Genomic DNA, 21590 nt, shown 5'->3' on the forward strand with positions numbered 1-21590 from the left:
GTATAACGTAGCTATAGAACCTTTAAATAACCAAGTGTATTAATAACATACATTTGCATAGACGTGCTATGTTTCCATCCACCTGCCTTTATGCGCATTTTGGGATATCGCATAAAAAACTGGATAAATTTTAAAAATGTGCATAAAAAAACGTATGCACATTAATTAGGATAAGTAGGATAAATGTATTATCCGATAAGAAAACGTGCATAAACTATGATGGAAACAGTTTTACTGAATACATTTCTTAATGCGCATTAGTGCTGCATGATTAATCGAAGGCGATTGTCATGCATATTTTGTCAGTGAAGTAATCAGTAGTAAATCTCCAGTGTGTGCTTTCAGATGTAGCAGCATTTACTACACAGCTACGCTATATTGCGCAATAATGAAATCAAAGAAATGGCTCTGCTATAATGACAGCTGCTTGCACAGCTTCTCAGTGAACTACGTCTCTGTGCAGTCAATTGCTGCTTCATCTGAATTCACATGAAAATACCACATGTAATAACATGTTTTTACACCAAACTCACTTCATAACTTCAGTTGAGTGTTTGAAATGAATCCTTCTGTGAGATGACGTGGCTTTTTACACAGAATAAGGCACGCAACATATTTCATAGTATTCATAAATCTTTTATGCGATATTCAAATTTTCAAAGTTTAATTCATAACTTTGGATGTAAACATAGCTATTGTTACTTGTATTGTGGTTCTGTCTATTAATCACTCAAATTACACAAATTTACCGTTAATAGTCCTGCCAAAGAATTGCATAATTTTGCATCTGAGGATGTGATCTAGTCATTATTCCCATTACAGGGTGTGAACGCAGCATGATTTCTCACTTCCTCTATGTTCTTTTTGGAGCTTAAAAGTTTTGGACCCCATTGATTTCTACAGTTCGGATAGAATCATTCTTCAAAATATCTTTTGTATTCTGATTGAATTTGAAACGACATGAGGGTGAGAAAATGACAGAATTTTCATCGTTAATTTCGAAACCTTATTCTCACCCCCGTGACTCCTGGATCTGTCATGTGTGCTGGAATGTGGCAGAGACGGTTTCACAGATGAGACAAAGGCTGTGCCACAGGGGCCCTGCTGTCCCCAAATCCATAACCCCTACAATGGAGCAGTGCTCTGGGAACGCTCACCGCCTGACAATGGACACTAATTGCTGGTAAACATGAAAACTCTCAAGCGCTCTAATTTATAATCTGACATCCAGAGTTCTTCAATGGCCTTTGTGTGTTTGCACAGTGAAGCTAAATATGACCACAGGCCAATGAGAGAAAATCTGAGCCTTCACAATAGTTGTTGTGCTAGCGTGCATGCAAGCACATCACGCAAGAATGGAGAATATCCTTTTGATGAATATTAAAAACAACTACACAAATGTGACAGCGTTACTAAAGATTTCTGTTGCATGTCAGAAGTTCCTAAAGCAGGACTTCAGATTTTCTGAGTGAGACTTTTTGTAAAAGTCACCGAAACTCCATTTGTCTTTGAAAACAGATACAGTTCTGAAGGGGAGGGCTGACCCTGTCTCGATTTTCCCCTTTTGTCACAAAGGCCTTGTGAAAGCAGACAGTTTGTTGACACGCCTCTTTGATGACTGGCGCTCTAGAACGTTCTTGTTGATTTTGCTCAAGTATCAGTGAAAGCACCAGAAATGAAACGAGATGACTGTTTTCAGGCTGTTTAACTTTTATGTGCATTAACAAGGTTTAAACTAGCCTTTCTTTAATCCACATTAGCTGCCAGACAGATGTAATTACTCAGACAGCTGTCATACAGATGGCCGCCTTCCCTCCTGATATATAGAAGTTAATGGCATTGTAAGTGCTGAATACTCTGCTGTATTGGATTCTAAAACAATACTTTGAGTATTTTTTTAGTTCCAATCACAAGTTAGTGTTCATTATATACTTTGATTTTTATCTTAGAAAATCAATGTGAAATTGTGTTTCACTATAATTAATATTTCTCTGAAAAATACATAGTTTATCATTACTGAAATGTCATTAAAATCATTCGAGGTCTGGTTTGCTACAGCGTCGATACTGCTTTGTCGCCCTCGTTCAGTCTTGCGAGTTCCGCCGTGTTCCGGTTTTCCCTTCTCCGTGTTGGAATAAGTCACGTTACTGTTTCAGTCTTTCACAGTTCAATCTCAGGCTACCAATCCTAATCTTGCAATCTTGGCAGATAGGAAGGAGTGGAGGATAAAAACAATGGGCTTGGGACAGGAGTGCAAGTCCAGTTGCTGTGAATAGAAAAAAAACAAGTATTAAGCAAATAAGGGAAGTTCCTGATGTGATAAACACATGTTGAAGAAAACAATCATGATCAGACAGGTCATTCACAAGAACTTTCAGAGATGAGCCATGTGTAAGTTCAGACATGCATCATTTCCTGTTCTGAAGAATTTCATCTAAGAGCGATACAGCTAAAAATATAATGTACTGATGATATTTAATAAATGAGTCTCTCTGTATTTGTCTGCAGTGTAACTGGATAAAAAAAACAGCCATTCAAATAATAATTTTAATCAAATATTTTTAACCAGTAATGCAAATAGTATTTATTCTTTTATATTCATGTAACAGTAATTTTGGAAATTAACTTCAGCAAGGCTGAATTTTCAGCATCATTACTACAGTGTGACATAATACTTTACAGAAATCATTCTAAAATTCTAAAAACATTTATTATTATTATCAATGCAGAAAACAGTTGTGCTGCTTAATATTTTATATTTTTGTAGAAACTATGCTAATTTTTTAGAATTAATATTAAACAGAATGCTAATTCCATCAACTTCTGTTTGCTCATTCTATTGCTAATTCTGTTTGTTCATTCTATTACTACTTCTATCGCTCATTCTATCATTCACTCATTTTATCGCCAGTTCTCACTTATTCTATTGTTTGCTCATACTTTCATTTGCTTCTATTGCTAATTCTATCATTCGCTTATTCTGTTTGCTCATTCAATCGGTCATTCTGTCATCCACTCATTCTATCACTTATTTTATTGTTCACTCATTCTGTCCTTCATTCTATCGTTCTATCATTCTTTATATCAACATCAATTATATCGTTCATATTCTGTTGTTCGCTTATTTTTAATTCTGTTGTTCGTTCATTCTATGGCTCATTCTGTTGTTTGCTTTTATTCATAATTCTATCATTCGCTCATTCTAATGTTAGCTTATTCTATTACTCATTCTATCGTTCACTCATTCTATCGTTAATTCTATTCACATTCTATTGTTCAGAAATTATATCACTCATTCTGTCATTCGTTTATGTTGGTAATCCTATTGTTTGTTCATTCTATTGTTAGTTCAATCTATCACTCATTCTATCGTTCACTCATTCTATAGCTAATTCAATCATTCGCTCATTCTATCGCTTATTCTGTCGGTTGCTTATATTGGTAATTCTGTCGTTCACTCATTCTATTGCTTATTTTATCGTTCACTCATTCTGTCATTCATTCTATCGTTTGCTCATTCTATTGCTAATTCTACTGTTTGCTTTTTCTATTAGTTCATTCTGTCGCTCATTTTGTTTACTCATTCCATTGCTAATTTTATCGTTCAATTATTCTGTTGTTCGCTCATTCTATCGCTCATTCTGTTGTTAGCTTATATTGGTAATTCTATCATTCGCTCATTCTATCGCTGATTCTATCGCTTATTTTATTGTTCACTCATTCTGTTATTCATTCTATTGTTCGCTTATTCTATTGTTAATTCTACTATTTGCTTATTCTATTTTTAGCTCATTGTCGCTCATTTTATCGTTCACATATTCTATTGTTCGCTCATTGTAGTGCTAATTCTATCGTTCACTTATTTTATCGTTTGCTTATTTTATCGCTGATTCTATTTCTTATTTTATCTTCACTTATTCTGTCATTCATTATACCGTTCACTCATTCTGTCATTCTATCTTTTGCTCATTCTATTGCTAATTCTACTGTTCGCTTATTCTATTGTTAGCTCATTCTGTCGCTGATTCTATCGTTTATTTTATCATTCTGTCATTCTAACATTCCCTAATTCTACTATCATTCTGCTAATTCTACTGTTAGTTTATTCTATTGCTAATTCTATTGTTCACTAATTCTATCGTCCACTCATTCTATCACTTATTTTATTGTTCACTCATTCTACTGCTAATTCTTTCATTAACTTATTTTATTATTCGCTCATTCTAGTGCTAATTCTATTGTTCACTTATTTTATTGTTCACTCATTCTATCGCTGATTCTCTCTTATTTTATCTTCACTCATTCTGACGTTCATTATACCGTTTGCTCATTCTGTCATTCTATCGTTCGCTCATTCTACTGCTAATTATACTGTTCACTTCTGTTGCTAATTCTATCGTCCACTCATTCTATCACTTATTTTATTGTTCACTCATTCTACTGCTAATTCTGTTGTTCACTTATTCTGTTGTTAGCTCATTATTTGAACATATTGTTCACTCATTCCGTCTTTTATTATCGTTCGCTCATTCTATTGCTAATTCTACGTTCCCTTATGTTGTTCACTTATTCTATCACTCATTCTATCGCTAATTCAGTTGTTCACATAATCTATCGTTTGCTCATTCTATCGCTGATTCTGTCATCCATTGTTCACTTATTCTGTCATTCATTGTAATGTTCACTTATTCTATTGCTAATTTGATCGTTTGCTTATTCTATTGTTCACTCATTTTATCGCTCATTCGTTCTATTGCTAATTCTATTGTTTGCTTATTCTATTGTTCGCTCATTCTATCATTCGCTCATTCTGTCACTCATTTTATCATTGACTCATTCTGTTGTTCATTCTATTGTACGCATATGATAAATAGAAAGTTCAAAAGAACAGCATTTATTTGAAAAATTATTTATTGTAACAATATAAGTCTTTTATAGCCACTTATGTTGAGTATTAATTTTATCCTCAATTTTTAACAGCAGTATACATATCTCCAGTATTAAAAAGCAATATTTACTTATATTTTTAATAATAATGGCACACTAAGATGTCAATGAACACTAGTGATGAAAATGACTCATTGAATTCAGACGCAGTCTATAACTTTCTGTGTTCAAAACTTATATATGTCAAGTACATCACGAATCCATTTACCAGACTGTTTTTGGCTTATCCTGAACTATTTTAGACTGTTTCTGGTAGGACCTGCTGCGGAGTAGCCCAGTACCTGCGTGATTCATCATAGATGTAAACAAAGAGAAGTAGCTCCAGCTACAATGTTTTTCTGCAAGACGCACACAGTTCTGTTTATTAACCACTAGAGTGCCAAAAGTTAGGGACTACAGCTTTAAATAATAGTTCCCAATGACAGCTTTCTCCGCTTCGATGACTAATTTTGTTGATGCTGAATGAACCAAACTTTACTCACAATTTCACCCTCGTTCCCACCAAAATCCAAATAGAGGATCCGTACTCCATCATCAGCAGACATCTTCAGCTTTTCAAACGGGTAACTGAAAAGAGGCTGTGCCACAGAGCTGTCCTCTCCATCCGCTATGACAGAGAAACCTCGCTCATAGTGAATTACCAACCGACAGTCCTGACCCTGATACATACAACCTGAACAAACAAACACAAAAACAAAGAATATTCTAAATTAAATACAGCCACCATGATTAACATAAGAAATCACTTGGAGTTGTCATACCAGAAGGTTAATGGAATAGTTCACCCAAAAATGAACATTTTGTCATTACTTACTCACCCTCATGTTGTTCATTTTCAGAACACAAATTAAGATATCCAAAGATGAACAAAGGTCTTAGAGGTTTGGAACGACATGAGGATAATTAATGACAGAATTTTCATTTTTGGGTGAACTACCTCTTTAAAAAGTAGACATTTTATAGAATTTTCTTTATTATTATTATTATTATTATTATTATTTATGATTATTAGATCTGAAACATCTCAATTGTCCTTTTAGTGCAGTTACTTTTTTAAGTGGATAAAATTCTGCCCAGTTCACTGAATTATTCATGTAGATGCTTTCACATTTCTGATATTGAAGACTCAGGTAATTCGTAATAAAAATATATTTTACAAGTACTATGAAAATCCAAATAAAAAAACAAATAAATAAATACAAGTTTGAGTACTAATGGAACTGCCGTTCTGCTTGATCAATCCAAGCAAATTCCATTAAGGTGCGAATAAAATGAAGAAGGATTCCATTTGTGAGATAAATGTCCTTTGATTCGCCCGATAATTGCTACATTATTCATCACCAGTAATCTCCGCTCAATACCTCCCTAGTTTCATCAAATACATCACAGGACTTCATGTATCCAGTATCACCCCTGCGATACATTCAATTACAGCTCATCAGGCACCACAGGATGCGTGGAAACCTACTGTTACTGTGTCTATTGTGAGCACGCCAGAGATCCACTTCTGCCGTTCCCTCCATTTGCCCCAATAAAGCTCCCCGAATCTCTCTTTGACCGGGTAATTGCAAGGCTAGTGTGTTCTTTTCACATTGTGTATCTCTGAGAAACCCCTCGGCTCTGGCTACAGCCCAGTCCATTAAGCTGATTAGATCATCACAGCAATGAAAAAGCATCTTCTTCTGCAATTTACCCATTACATTGGAATTACACTGACATTAAATACTCAAACACCTATTAATTACGTACTCTGGGTGAGGGGCTGCTAAAAGGGGATTTTGGACTACCGTTCCCATGTTACTTTTAACAATACTGTAACATTATCCCCAGCAAAACAGCTTGATCTTCAGAACTGAGGGACTCTTTCCCACCAGATGGGCTTTTTTGTTGGTCACAAACTGCCTTTTTTTCAGCTTTTAACTACAGTAGATTTGCGCTGTAACTGTAAGCTGTTTAGTGTTCCTCATGGGCCCATCCAGGCATATCTTTATCAAATTATTGAAAAAATGACATTGTATAATCTTATAGTCAGTACACAAGGTGCTTCACAAAGCATAAACATTAAAGTACATCTAAGCAGAACTACAGATACTACACACATAAACAGAGCCATAAAATTGTTGTTGTATTGGGCTGCTCACATGAAAGACGAATGCAGTAAGAGCCATAGAGCCACAATGTTATTTATTTTAACAGCAAAACAATTACACAGAGCATTTAACATCTACTAGCCATCTTTTATACTCATCCACACAAGTTCAACCTAAATCTATAACAATACTGTATTGTATTCTTAATTTGGCCTTAGGTTTGTTTCAAATCATTTTTGTGACTATTTTTATCATTACAGACTAAAACAGAATTAGTCTTGTGGTCAGCAATAAAAAAAATTATATATGACGTCACATAAATTCTCTGAACAGATTATAAGATTAGACTAAACACAGGTAGGTGCGCATCAGCTGCCAAACGGGTTTTTCCCATAAAATCCCAAATGTGGAGCAGCTCCAAGATTCTGACGCAAACAGTATCTTTTTAAGGGAACAAATATGTCAAATCTAGTCTAACGTGTTCAAAGTGGTCTGGTTTGTTTTGACAGGATCTGCATCTGTTGCTCTTTCCTACGAACTCCAAGTAATTATCAAGTTTTCCCAAAAGTATTAATTAGAGGCTGACATGTTGTAACAAAGTCAAGTCTATTTTTATTGTGTTTCGTTCAGAAGTTTTCCTCACAGAACTGTTAACATGCTTAACTCATGACAATAAAAATCAACATTAATCACTGCTCAGTGTAATCTCGGCCTACTTGCCATTTCAGCTTTGTAGGTTAAGCAGAAATTATCTCAAAGCCTGATCTCAGAATAGCGAAAATATCTGACAGAAGGGGAAAACCGCAAAATGTCCAAATAAGGCGCAATGATCTCAAGGGGTTGCATGAAGTTCAGCGATGGCAGATACATTTCCTATCAGTCCAGGCTCAGGGACTGCTTGAGAGCTTCAATTCCCATAATGCTTTGCTCGGTGCCCCTCGCCTGCTGCATTGAGACCACACAGGAACTCTGCCATGGCATTCCATTCTAAAAATACACTCTTTACTTAAATGACTTCAGTAGGAATAACACACATCCAAAACTCAGAAATATTGTAGTTCAGCACAGTACAGTTTGGAGCCATGGACCGCAACCTCAAACGGCTGTGATGTATTTATAAGCTTGCAAGTACTCACAAATCTACATTTGACATAAGGTTGTGTTTAATATTTTTTTTAACTTAAAATGTATTATATATGCAACTATTTTTTTCTAGTCCTCAAATCTGATTGGCTGGGAGGAGTGTGATATTCTAGTGATAGCGGAATCACTCTGTTTGCGGTATTTCTCACAGCAAGTGTCATGGTGGTGCCCAAATTCACTATAATTATTAATAATATTGTTTTTGTGTCACTGGATGTAGTTTTAAGTGTTTTTAGGTTAATTTTGTTAATAAGGATAACGTCTATTTGAAAATTTGCTTTGACGTTTTCGGAGATGTGAGCTCAAGGGCGTCAACAGCCACTCATCGCTCATGAACCCATCGAAAGCAGCCTCACCTCGGTCAGTTCTTCTGGAATTTGCCACTGGCTCTGATGTCTCTATAGTGATTAAACGTGAGATATAATTTGATTTGGGTAAATCTAAGGGGCAGTCTTTGGTCTTGTTAATCTATTATTTTATTCCAGAGCTTTGGCTGAGAGCAAAATCTCATCATTGGAAATTACCCTTAAAAGATGAAAGGACAGTACGACAAAGATATGACTTTCCTCAGCAGATACTCAAACTAATGTTTTATTGCGAGTATGAGATTGAGCTGAAGAATGAATGCTGTATCAGATGCAGGTAATCACACTCACTCAGTCCATCTCTCTCTCATAATACTCTACATAATACAGTGAGTTTTTGATACAGTAGTACAACTCAACGGTCCTTCGTTACTAGTTCTAAAGTGACGTTTTCGAATTAGTAACAGAGGCTTGGGCTCAGCTGTTAAAGGAGAAGTCCACTTCCAAAACAAAGTTTGACATATAATGTACTTACCCTCTTGTCATTCAAGATGTTCATGTCTTTCCTTCTTTAATCGTAAAGAAATTGTTTTTTGAGCAAAACATTTCAGCATTTTTTTTCCATATAATGGACTGATATGGTGCCCCGATTTTGAACTTCCAAAATGCAGTTTAAATACGGTTTCAAACGATCCCAAATGTGGTTGTACATGATCCCAGCTAAGGAAGAAGGGTCTTATCTAGTGCAATGATCGGCTATTTTCATACTACAAAAATAATACAGTTTATATACTTTTTAAATGTAAAATGTTTGTCTTGTCTTACTCTGCCTGGACTACTTTTTTCTGGTTCATGACAGTCAGGGTATGTCGAAAAACTCCCATCTCATGTTCTCCCTCAACTTCAAAATCATCCAGTATCACTGTTTTACCTTTTGTTAAGGGTGCTTGATGTTCTTTACATGTTCACTTTGCGAAGACTGGGTCTGTACTTCTGCAGCAATGTAGGATGATTTTGAAATGATTTTTTAAGTTGAGGGAGAAAATACAATTGGATTTTTTCTACATACCCTAACTGTTTTGAGCCAGAATACACAGAGTTCAAGGAGAGCAAGGCAAGACAAGCATTTGAGAATAAAATGTATTTAAATTTTATTTTTTGTGTGAAAATAACCAATCATTTCACTAGATAAGACCCTTCTTCCTTGGCTGGGATTGTTTACAACCGCATTTGGGATTGTTTGAAACCGCATTTAAACTGCGTTTTGGAAGTTCAAAATCGGGGCACCATATCAGTCTATTATATGGAGAAAAATGCAGAAATGTTTTCCTCAAAAAAACTATTTCTTTATGACTGAAATAACAAAGACATGAACATCTTGGATGACAAGGGGGTGAGTACATTATATGTGAATCTTTTTTTTGGAAGTGGACTTCTCCTTTAAACAGTCAACTTGAGTTTTAAATTCATGGTGAAAGGAAGTAATTCTGCCCAAAAGAGTGTTTTTTGGTTTCTTATGTATTCACAAATTTGTGCCGTTCAACTGTTGTATAAGCTCAATATCACACTCATAGCAGTGCGATATGGCTGTACATCGGCACGCTGTGATTACCTATAGCATTTTTTTTTTTTAAATTAACCTAGTAAATAAATGACAAATAATACTGGTACATTATTTTAGACTTGAGGAGTTTCATTTTAAAACCTTGTTGTGCACAGTTTTTTTGTTTTTTTTTCTTCATGCTAATATCACAAAAAAAGTTCTTTACTGGCATCTGTGGTTCCATGAAAGGTTCTTTAGGGATCCAGATATAGTTATTTTTTGGCATCAGTGTAAAACCTCCTTTTGGAAAGGAACAAGAGGAAGGATTTGCACTTACTGGTAGTGACTTCTTTGATCATCTCAGCAGCTGCGTGGCAGCCAGTGACTATGTGCCTGGTCCACAGCGACAGGTCCTTGCAGGTCTCTGCCCTGAACAGGTGGGCTTCAATACCCAATCTGGTTCCTGTCCGTGTAGCAAAACACAACTCGCCACCAGGCTGTGGTGAACCCTTATCTGGACCAGAATGCACCAGCCTACAATAAAAAAAAAAACAGAATAAGTACGGAAATCTCTGGGGAAAAAAAGAAGATGTGTAATAACCACTATAACCCATGACTTGAGGAACAAGCTGAAGTAATCAAAAACCAAATTTGTTTTGCCAGTAACAGAAGGGGAGTTTGCTGAATTGCACATATGAAAAACCAATTCCATTATAGAAAAGTGATGTAATGAGCCATGTTGCATTTGCCATGCTCCTATGCTATGTAAACTGTTGTTGTTCTTTTTGTCGGGAGGATTCTCTGTGATTGGTATGAGGTCCTCTTACCAAAACCATATTCCAAAGCATCGTTTGGAGTATGTCTGGTTACTGCTGCACAGTAACCAGTAACTTACTCCCTTGTCATCCAAGATATTCATGTCTTTCTTTCTTCAGTCGTAAAGAAATTATGGTTTTTGAGAAAAACAATTCAGGATTTTTCTCCATATAGTGGACTTAAATGGTGCCCCCAATTTTGAACATCCAAAATACAGTTTAAATGCAGCTCCAAATGGCTCTAAATGATCCCAGCTGAGGAAGAATTTTATCTAGTGAAATAATCAGTTATTTTCTAACAAATATTTACAATTTATATACTTTTTAACCTCAAATGCTCGTCTTGTCTCGTTTGCCTGAACTTTTTTCCGGTTCATGATAATTAGGGTATGTCTAAAAACTCCCATCTCATTTTCCCCTCCAGCTTTAAAATCATGCTACATTGCTGCAGAAGTACCGACCAAAGTATTTACAAAGTGAACATGCAAAGAAAATCAAAAAAAAGGGTAAAACAGCGATGTAGGGTGATTTTGAAGTTGGAGGAGAACATGAGATGGGAGTTTCTCGACATACCCTAACTGTCTTAAACCAGAAAAAAAAAAACAGTTCAGGCAGATTTTAGGTAAATTGTTTTTTTTGTTTTGTTTTTTTTAAATAACCGATCGTTTTGCTAGATAAGACCCTTCGTCCTTGGCTGGGATTGTTTAGAGCCATTTGGTGCTGCATTTAATCTGCATTTTGGACATTCAAACTCAGGGCACCATTGAAGTCCAGTATATAGAGAAAAATCCTAAAATTAAAAAAAAAATTTTGGATGAGAAAGGAGTGAGTACATTAACTGTAAATTTTTGTTTTGGAAGTGAACTTCTCCTTTAAGGAAAACATTTTTCTCCATATAGTGGACTTCAATGGGGATCAACACGATGCAAGGTCCAAATTGCCATTTCAGTGCAGTTTCAAAGGGCTCTACGCAATCCCAGCTGAGGAATAAGGGTCTTATCTAGCAAAACAATCGACCGCTTAAAAAATATATAAATAAAATGTATATACTTTTTAACCACAAACGCTTGTCTTGCTCTAGTGAAATGCGTCTATGACTTCACGCATTACGTAATCATGTTGGAAAGGTCACACGTGGTTAGTACTTCGTCTGTGCACTTTGGTTCATAAAGGTAGGGTAGGGCAAAAAACCTCAAACTTTCTCCTCCAACTTCAAAATGGTCTGACACCGTTTTATCTTTTTTGTAAAGGGAGTTTGACTTTCTTTGCACGTTCGCTTTGTAAACTCTGGGTCGGTACTTCCGCCTACATCTTGTGTGACCTTTCCAATGCGATTACGTAATGCATGACCAATCGTTTTGCTAGATAAGACTCTTATTCCTCAGCTGGGATTGTGTAGAGCCCTTTGAAGCTGCACTGAAACTGCAATTTGGACCTTCAACCCGCTGATCCCCACTGAAGTCCTATTTTTGTCCAATTTTCAAATACTTTTCTAATGTTCTGAGTCACCTCATAGCTGGTTGGTTTTGTTCATGGCTTACAACTCTTTAACGAAGAGTTCACCCCATGGGAAAAATACAGGAGCCAAGGCTGCTGAAAAAGTGGGCGGACACTGTTTTCTATATACTGCCATTGGATTTGGTCCAATAAGTTTTCACCATTGGCGGGGCTGCCCGGCTTGACAGAAACTTGAGATTTCACAGAGCAAGTCAAGCCAAAATAAGTTCCAAAAAGTTTTTAAAAAAGCATGGCAATACTTTTTGCCATTTTGGACAATCTCAGGGTCAACAAAACATTAGCACATGCCAACCAAGCCTGTGATAACCGCCCTATCAGCCCTAGAGTGAGATCTGGGCTGCGGTCCAGTTAAACTTGGACTTCAAAACTATCCCTTGCAGTAATAGCTGCCACCTCATACAACTTCAACAGGCCTTTAATAGCCGTAATGCTTTTGTACGGTTTCTTTCCAACTGGCTGCAGTTGTGTATTTTAGTTCACTGCCAACTGGCATACAAAAGGGTTTGTGTGTGTTTGCATGTGTGTGTACAGAGACATGTGTTAAACAAAAGGGTGTACCTTGATTGGTTTTTCAAAAGTGTGCTTGTATGAAGGAGCATTAACGCTGTGTGTGAGTGTGTACCGTGTGGCAAGCAGAGGGTAGGTGTGTGTTGGGCTGAGCCAGTGTTCTCTCATGCGTGGCATACTGTCAAACAGTAGCAGATCCTTCTCTGTCAACACCACAAGTACCGGCTTCCAGCACTGTCTTTCGCTTTCCGTCTGAAACACACACATACACACATCATGAGTAACTTGTGTATGGCCATTCAGATAACATATACTTACATTTTGTCCTAATTTTCTGTCTATCCATATTAAAGCATTGTCAAGTGCAGACATGAAGTCCTTTGTTCATCTGAGAGACTTGTTAATTAACGTTGTCAAAGTGGTAAACCCCTCAGGGGTGTGTCTCTTTTAAGACCACTTCCTGTGATTAACCAAGGCAACTCCAAATACTTTCAGAACAAAGTAAAGCTTCAAAACTATTCAACTTTTACTGATGTTTCAGGAAAACCAGCACTCCAGAGGTAAATGTTTGTGATGTGATCTGATATGAATATTCTATACTAATGGGATGTACGTGAATCCATATGCATCTTTCAGAACTCTAAAAAATGTTAAGACATGTTTAAAGCATATCAAGGCAATTCTGAGCCTAGTCAGCAACCATGTCATGCCAAGTTCCTGTTTCTCATTTATAAAACTTTCCTTAAATTACATGCACACATACACAAGTTTTTAGATATACAAGATCGAATAAAGTTCACTTTATTTATCCCAGTTAGGGCAAAATTGTGGGTACATGCACAACCTTCGTTTCCGTTACCCATCTGCTCAAAATAGCCATACGTGGTGCTTGCAGTGGTGCTTTTTTTATCATGCATAAACTCAGAATATAATTTACATACACAAAACTTCTGTCTTGTGTTGTGTTAAAAAGCCCCTAAAACAAGATAAATTTACCAGAGCAGCAAAACAATAAGTCATCTTGAAAGTAAGTTTCTAAGCTCACTGGAAAATATTTTTTGCTTCAAGCAAAATGTAACCTATACGTGCTCCTCAGGCAAGTATACTTAAAAATAGTGCAATGTACAAAACCAAACAGAAAAACAAAACACTGTTGGATCACTTTTCAAAATTAATACATGCATATATATATGACGTAAAGAAAAGCAATTAATTAAATATTATATTAAACTAGATAAAGTTCGCAGACAAACTTCAAGTTAGCAAGAAAGATTTAAAGTTTTAAATGTTTGATGGTTTTCAGTTTGAAATAGTTTTCAGTTTAAAATAAAGTCTTTCAGATTTAGTCTGAATGTTTTGAAGGCAATATAGTCTATTAGGAAAACAGAGATAGTGTGTTGCTATGTGGTTGCTATGGTACCCAGAGTGGTTGCTAGGGTGTTGCTATGTGGTTGTAAGGTACTCAGGGTGGTTGCTAGGGTGTTACTAGCATGTTATTATCATGATTAGCAAGTTACTAGCATGTTACTAGCATGATTCTGGCATGATTAGCAAGCTATTAGCATGATTCTAGCATGACTAGTATGTTACTAACATAATTAACAAGTTACTAGACTGATTCTAGCACGATTAGCAAGTTACTAGACTGATCATGTTGCTAACATGATTAACAAGTTGATAGCATGTTACTAGCATGATTCTGGCACGATTGGCAAGTTATTAGCATGATTCTAGACTAGCATGTTACTAGCATGATTAACAAGTTACTACTATGATTCTGGCATGATTAACATGTTACTAGCATGATTCTAGCACGAATAGCAAGTTATTAGCATGATTAGCATGTTAACATGATTCTAGCACAATTAACAAGTTATTAGCATGATTCTAGCATGATTTGCATGTTGCTAGTAGCATGTTACTAGCATGATTGGCAAGTTACTAGACTGATTCTAGCATGATTAGCAAGTTACTAGACTGATCATGTTACTAACATGATTAACAAGTTGATAGCATGATTCTAGCACGATTAGCAAGTTATTAGCATGATTCTAGCACAATTAGCAAGTTGCTAGACTGATTCGCATGTTGCTAACATGATTAACAAGTTGTTAACATGTTTCTAGCATGATTAGCATGTTACTAGCATGTTGTTTGCATGATTAACAAGTTACTAGCATGATTCAAACATGATTAACAAGTTACTAGCACGATTCTAACATGATTAGCATGTTACTAGCATGATTAGCATGTTGCTATCATGATTAACATGTTAATAGCATGTTGCTAGCATGTTTATAGCGTAATTAGCATGTTGCTAGCATTATTAGCATGTTGCTAGCATTATTAGCAAGTTGCTAGCATATTTCTAACATGATTAGCATGCTGTTAACATAATTAGCATGTTTAAACCAGCTAAAACCAGTTGATTCTGTTAAATGGTTGGCTGGTTGTCTAGTCTTAGCTGGTTTAAGCTGAAAATAGCATGTTTGGCCTTTTAACAGTTCTCCCAGCTTTACCAGCCAAGACCAGCCTGACCAGCTAAAAAGTGGTCAAAACCACTTTAAAACCAGCCTGGAAGACCAGCCAAAGTAGCCAGTCAGGTTTTTTTTTTCTTCAGTAGGGAGTTGTTAAACAGTTTAAATACACCATAATACTCACTGTACAAATGTTTTCACTCCCTCAGTGAAAGTCTATGGGATTTTTAGCATTTTGATAGTCTGGTTTACATGCATATGAAAAAAACTGTTATTTGTGATATCAGTTTCAAATTTTGCATGGTTCACTGTTCTTTTTTTCAGTTCTGTGTCACTGACCACACTGAGAAGTTTCAGAATTTGTGCCTATTTAGACAGATCTGCTTTTTTCATTATTTAAACTTGGAGAAATGATGTGAATAAAAAAGCAGGTTAATAAAAATAAATAAATAAATACTACTTAAAGTATCAGTGCAATATTATGATAAAAACAATGGCAATATATTGAAATGTTTGCATCAGCAGCACACCTCTGTCTTACTGTAAACAAATCATTTGTGCATATTATTCCACAAACAAACAAACGTTTGTCCTCATCATCTTTAATGAAAGTATAATAACTTGCTTTGCATCTGACTTTACTTTTCGGATGACTTCACAAATCCCTCTTACTTTCAACCACTCCCCTCTAACCACCATTCTGTTGTGAAACACCCACTTAACGTGATCCAATCAATTCCAGATGGATAAAATCAAGTCCCACTCAACATTCTTTTCCTCTCTCAATATTTAGTTTCACTCTGAAATCTATGGGAAGCCTGTTTCCACACAGAATTTAAATAAATAAAATTAAAAAGGTAATAGCTAAATTTTCCTCACACAATTCAGACTTTTTCCTGAACAATTCTTTTATTTTTCCCCTCAGAATTGCAATATAAACTCAGGTAACAATATAAACAACTTTTTTCTTGCAATTTCAGAGTTTATATCTTGCAAATCTGAATGAACATCTAGTAATTTAAGGCCTGAGCGCTGATGGTGCGAAGACCCTACTGGAATTACAGTTTCTTCTTCTTCTCCAGAATGAATCACATTTTTGGGGGCCTAAACATGCTAGAAAACTGATGAAACTTTGCACACATGCCTAACGTGGTGAAAATTTACATCTGATGTGGGTTTTAGAAGTGGGTGTGGCAAAATGGCTCAATAGCACCACCTATAAAATTTCAACGAAGTGCTCCTCAAGCTACATTTCACATACATGTACGAAATTCAGTAGAAACATTTAACACACCAATACCTACAAAATAGTCCCCAGTACGAAGTCTGAAAACCAACAGGAAGTCGGTCATTTTGAATTTTCTCAGCAAGCCGTTTTTTGCCATTTTAAAGGGCTGTATTTAAACAAACTCCTAGATATTTAACCAGATCAACACCAAATTTGATGAGTGCAATCTAAAGCCCTTTGTGATGTTAAATTACGAAGATATTGAGTTTTTGTTGAAGGGCATATCCGTGGCAGCCTGACAAACTTCGATGTTTCACCATAAACCAGGAAGTTGTTATATTTCATGCATACAATGTCCAATCTGTCTCAAAATTCACGTTTGATTGTCCTAAACACATGCCCATGCGCATATTCAGTAATCATCCGCATATTCATAATCATAGCGCCACCTGCTGGCAACAGAAAGTGGCATGTTTTATGCTCGAACATAAAATATAACAAACTCCTAGCGATTTAATGACATCAACATTATATTTGGTCAGTCTACTTTGAAGGCTTTTGCAATGTTCAATTGGGAAGATCTTGAGATTTTGTTAAAGAGCGTGTATGCGTGGTGGTGTGACAAAGTTCGATGTTTCAGCATGTGAAAGGAAGTTGGTTGTAACTCAGCCATATAATGTCCGTTCTGTCCCAAACTTCACTCGATCAGTAAGAGTCCTGGCCTGAAGACATCTAAAGGCCAATATTCCGTTATAATCATAGCGCCCCCTGCTGGCAACAGCTAATTACTTGTTTTACGCTAACTTAGGTCATGTTCACATTTGGCGTCTTTTTTGAAACTGCCAGCGTCTGTTTACATTATAATCCTATGGAGTAAACTGTGTTTTCAAAAAAGTCCTGAGCGCTTTTTTAAACGCCGGCGTCTTTTTCTGCAGCTCAGAGCATCTTTGCAAGTTGAAAAACAGTTCAACTTTTCTGAAAAAACGGCCTACATCAAGCGCCTTTTTGACAGCTGACCAATGACAAGCCAGTAGCGAGAACTGTCGTTTCCATAACAAGAAGGCAAAAATGCCAAAAAATAAAAAACAAAAGTCAACGCAAGAGCGAGCTTTCTCTTTTCTCGTCATTTCTCGACATTCATACTGTTGCAGCTGCTGTTATAGCAACAAAAGATACCCTCGGCTGCAACGCTGACAGATTTTGTTTTTTTTTTTGTTTTTTTTTTACTAAAAAAGCAACCTTATCAACTTATTCTTGTCAAAAAAGACCAAGACTTGTCCAAGTGTAAACATAGCCTTAAACATGCAATGTCCAATCTGCTCCAATCTTCACATGTTTGATTAAAGTCCTGGCTTGAAGATATCTACATGCCATTACTGAGTTATAGTCAGCGCCACCAGCTGGCAGCAGGAAGTTTGGCACATATAAATGACTTTGACATATTCCTTCTATATGTACCAATTTAAATGCATATTGCTGACCGTTCACTCTTTTCCTAAAGCCACCGGGGGCGAGGGCCCTTTCAACACTGCTTGCAGCTTTAATTCTCTTTTGTTTTTTGGATTCTACAATAGAGAAAAAAGCGTAAAAAAATGTCAAAAGTCATTGTGACTTTTTACCTTGCTCATCATTACTTTCTTGCAAGTACAAGTTTATCTAACAATTTAGTTATTGCTTAGAATTGTGAGTTCACATCTTACAAGTCTGTATGCTAAAATTGCAAAAAAATAGTTTTTTTTTTTTTCTTTAATGTGAGATATAAACTCAGAATTAGTTGCAATTACCTTTTTTTTTTTTTTTTTTTAATTACTGTGTTCCAGAAACATGTTTCTGCAGAAAGCTTCTATCACATTGGGGTTATAAACACTTATACATTGACTTCAAAGAGACAAAAATGAAAATTCTGTCATTGGTTCCTCATTTCCTCAAATTAAGACATTTTAGATTAAATCTGAGAGCTTTCTGATCCTGCATAGACAGCAATGCAAATGACACGTTCAAGAACTAGAAAGGTAGTAAGGACATTAAAATAGTCCATGTGACTTCACTAGTTCAACCGTAATTTTATAAAGCTATGAGAATACTTTTTGTGCGCAAAGAAAACAAAAATAATGACTTTAACAATTTATTCTATTCCATGAGTGTCTTCGATGCATGTTCACAAGAAATATTACGACACATGCATTGTGATACTCTTGTGAATGCATGTCAATGTCCTTTTTTAGTGATGTCCTTACTACCTTTCTGGGTCTTGAACGTGTCAGTTGCGTTGATGTCTATGCAGAATCAGAAAGCTCTCGGATTTCATCAAAAAAAATCTTAATTTGTCTTCCAAAGATGAACCAAGGCCTTACAGGTTTGGAACGACACGATGGTGAATAATTAATGACAGAATTTTCATTTTAATTTCATAAACTATCCCTTTAATGAGCTCAAAAGTAAACACTCTACAATTGAACAATAGTTCAAAAAGTTTTCCAAGTAAGACCTTAAGTTGAGCTCGAGTGTGATTTACTACTGAAGCCCTGCTCTGTGACAGATGTCTCCTCAGGGCTTTGATAGCCTGACAGAGCACTCAAATCTTCACAAATCACAGGGCTGCTCTTCAGAGGGTCAGTTTGCCTTAAGGCTAAAAAGAGACCCCAGCGGGGCCCGAGTGCATCAAAAGCAGATGCGTAACCACAAACAGGCCCTTGTTACAAGCTCCGGACGTCGCACAAAGAAATCTGCGCGCTGTCTGTGGGCATTCAGCACAGGGAGGTTTTTTCCTCTCATATAATTATTCATCAAGGGGCCGGCAGGTTGGTAATAGGAGACAGTACGAGGGAGCTCTCATTAAAGGGCAGGCTGAAACGGGCTGCCCACAGCCCTGCCATCACCACAGTTCTCTATTAGCCAGCCCTGCCAGGCCTCAGCTAATTGGGTGGCGATGAAAAGGAGATTTAATAGGGAGGAAAAACCTGCGGTCATACTGAGAAGAGTCATCCTCCATCATTCGCTCCAGCACCACGATTTCTGAGAAGAAAAAACACTTCAGAGAATCTGTCTGTGCAGTTTTCAGAATGTTAGCCATATTTTTAACTAAAAGCGAACAGTACAGTCCAGAACCTGTTAACATTCTTGTGTGTAATCCTAACAGTTTGTCTAAAAGCGATGCTGCGAGCATCTAAATCTGTGTACAAGAGGTCCTTCCAAAAGGTGGTGCAATAGGAGGGACAAAATAAGGCAAATCAATTTAAAATAAACATCTTTAAAATTAAGATCCTGCTAAATAAGCTCCTCAATCTAAAAACTGTCAACTTAACAAACCATAAAGAACTTTTTTTGGTGAAAACCAATTACACCATCTGATTACATACTGGATCCAGACACTGTTGGTGTTGATTTGATTGGGTAATTTATTTCCTGTAACGTGACGACTCTACATTGTAGTCTTTCATTCTACTCTGAAGGCAATATCTTGTGTTGAATTAAAGAGTGACTGATTGAGTGCAGTTTTCATCTTTGCGTTGATGTATTTCCAATTAAAATGTCAAGTCAGGTGGGACATATCGAAAACATTGTTCCTTTTTTAAAATAATCAATAGTTACTTACGTAACAGCTCTGACAAAGCTGCACTTGACAGCTTGCGACAGAGCTGTTTAAAATGCTGTCTGACCGATTGAGATGTTTCATATGATATTGATGGGAAACCAGGCTTCATTTGTCCCAGTAGAAAGCATAGTTAAAGTCTGTGAAAAGGCAATTCAGAGAATTGTTTCTAAACACATTATAAATGTTAGAAATGTATTGCTAAAAACATGTTAGAAAGACTGTGAATTATGTTGTACTGAATTGTGGAATTAGACCGTTAAACAGCTTTTCACTATTTTTGAGTTGAGGATTTTGTGGGCAGGTCTGAAATCATGTCTCAGTGACTCAGTGGAGCCACTGAGCATGGGACCTTCACTAACACTATAATAGCTAGAGCGCATTAGCATCAGTGGTTCATACCGTTAGTTACTACAGCCTACAGTTTGCTAGATAGCTATGCCTTTGTCACGTAAATGCATATTACCTGGTTGCACTAATTTACAATACAGCTTGGTCGACCTTATTTATAGGTGCCATGAACTGAGAAATCAAAATTCCTTCGATTTTTTTGACACAAGAGGTCATTGTATTATAACAACATCCTGTATGTTTCAGAACTCAAATCTTTCTCGTTAGTCTAAAAACAGTTTATATTAAAGTCAATCTGCCAAAACAACAGGTTGTGGAATGTGCCACTTTATGACATAATAGTGTGGCTAAACACCGCCTCCGCAGAAGATGGTCAACGCCTGCTTCTACATCACTGCCTGTTTAGCCCCGCCCACACAGAGACCAAACAATAAACGTTATTTTTAATGAAGTTCCAGAATGCATCTGAACTTGGTGCTTTATTCACTTTATTTTACTGCAAATTTGTTTACAGACAAGGCACAATTTGGCACAGGATTTTCAGAAAGATTGAAACTAAAAGACAATGCTGTGCTGACTATATTGGATCTGACAATAATTTCACACCACATAAGTGTGAGTAACTGTTTTCATTACATGATCACTATTGTTTTGTCTGTTATACCAGATCGTTTGATATGTACTGAGTATTTATGCGTTTTTAACCTAAATCACAGCAGCTACTGATCCATCTATAAAGGATGTAGATTGTCAAACATACACAACTGTCAGCTAATAGCATTAGGAATTTATTTCCTGAGTTTACAATCCACCACACCTATGCAAACAGAGCATTCAGATAAGGGAGGTCAAAACAGGACGGAAAATAGCCTATTATTTTTTAATTATGATATTTTTGATGTAAAAATCTGGATAACATTATAAGTGGACTTCAGAGAATGGTACAAAATGATTAAAAGTCAGTTTGGGACCCCTTTAAATTTATTTGTATTTGACAGGAGAGAGTGGCGGCAGCTTTCCTGCAAGTGGGCATGGTTTCAGCATCAGACACGCCCCCTGTGTTTGAGAGCAGAA

General features: G+C 36.4%; 1 protein-coding gene across 1 annotated transcript in view; it reads right to left on the reverse strand.

Moving 5' to 3' along the window:
• Positions 1 to 1690: 1690 nt before the first annotated feature.
• sntb1 (syntrophin, basic 1) overlaps positions 1691 to 21590 on the reverse strand; it is a 42108-nt gene continuing 22208 nt past the window's right edge. The window contains exons 4-7 of the mRNA XM_051131875.1: positions 12984 to 13120; positions 10366 to 10562; positions 5430 to 5620; positions 1691 to 2266 (exon numbers count right to left, since the gene is read on the reverse strand). Of these exons, the coding sequence (XP_050987832.1) occupies positions 2174 to 2266; positions 5430 to 5620; positions 10366 to 10562; positions 12984 to 13120 (618 nt within the window). The 3' untranslated portion in view covers positions 1691 to 2173. The remainder of the gene's footprint in view (positions 2267 to 5429; positions 5621 to 10365; positions 10563 to 12983; positions 13121 to 21590) is intronic.

Source organism: Labeo rohita, chromosome 16, assembly GCF_022985175.1.
Source record: "Labeo rohita strain BAU-BD-2019 chromosome 16, IGBB_LRoh.1.0, whole genome shotgun sequence".
Classification (NCBI taxonomy): Eukaryota; Metazoa; Chordata; class Actinopteri; order Cypriniformes; family Cyprinidae; genus Labeo; species Labeo rohita.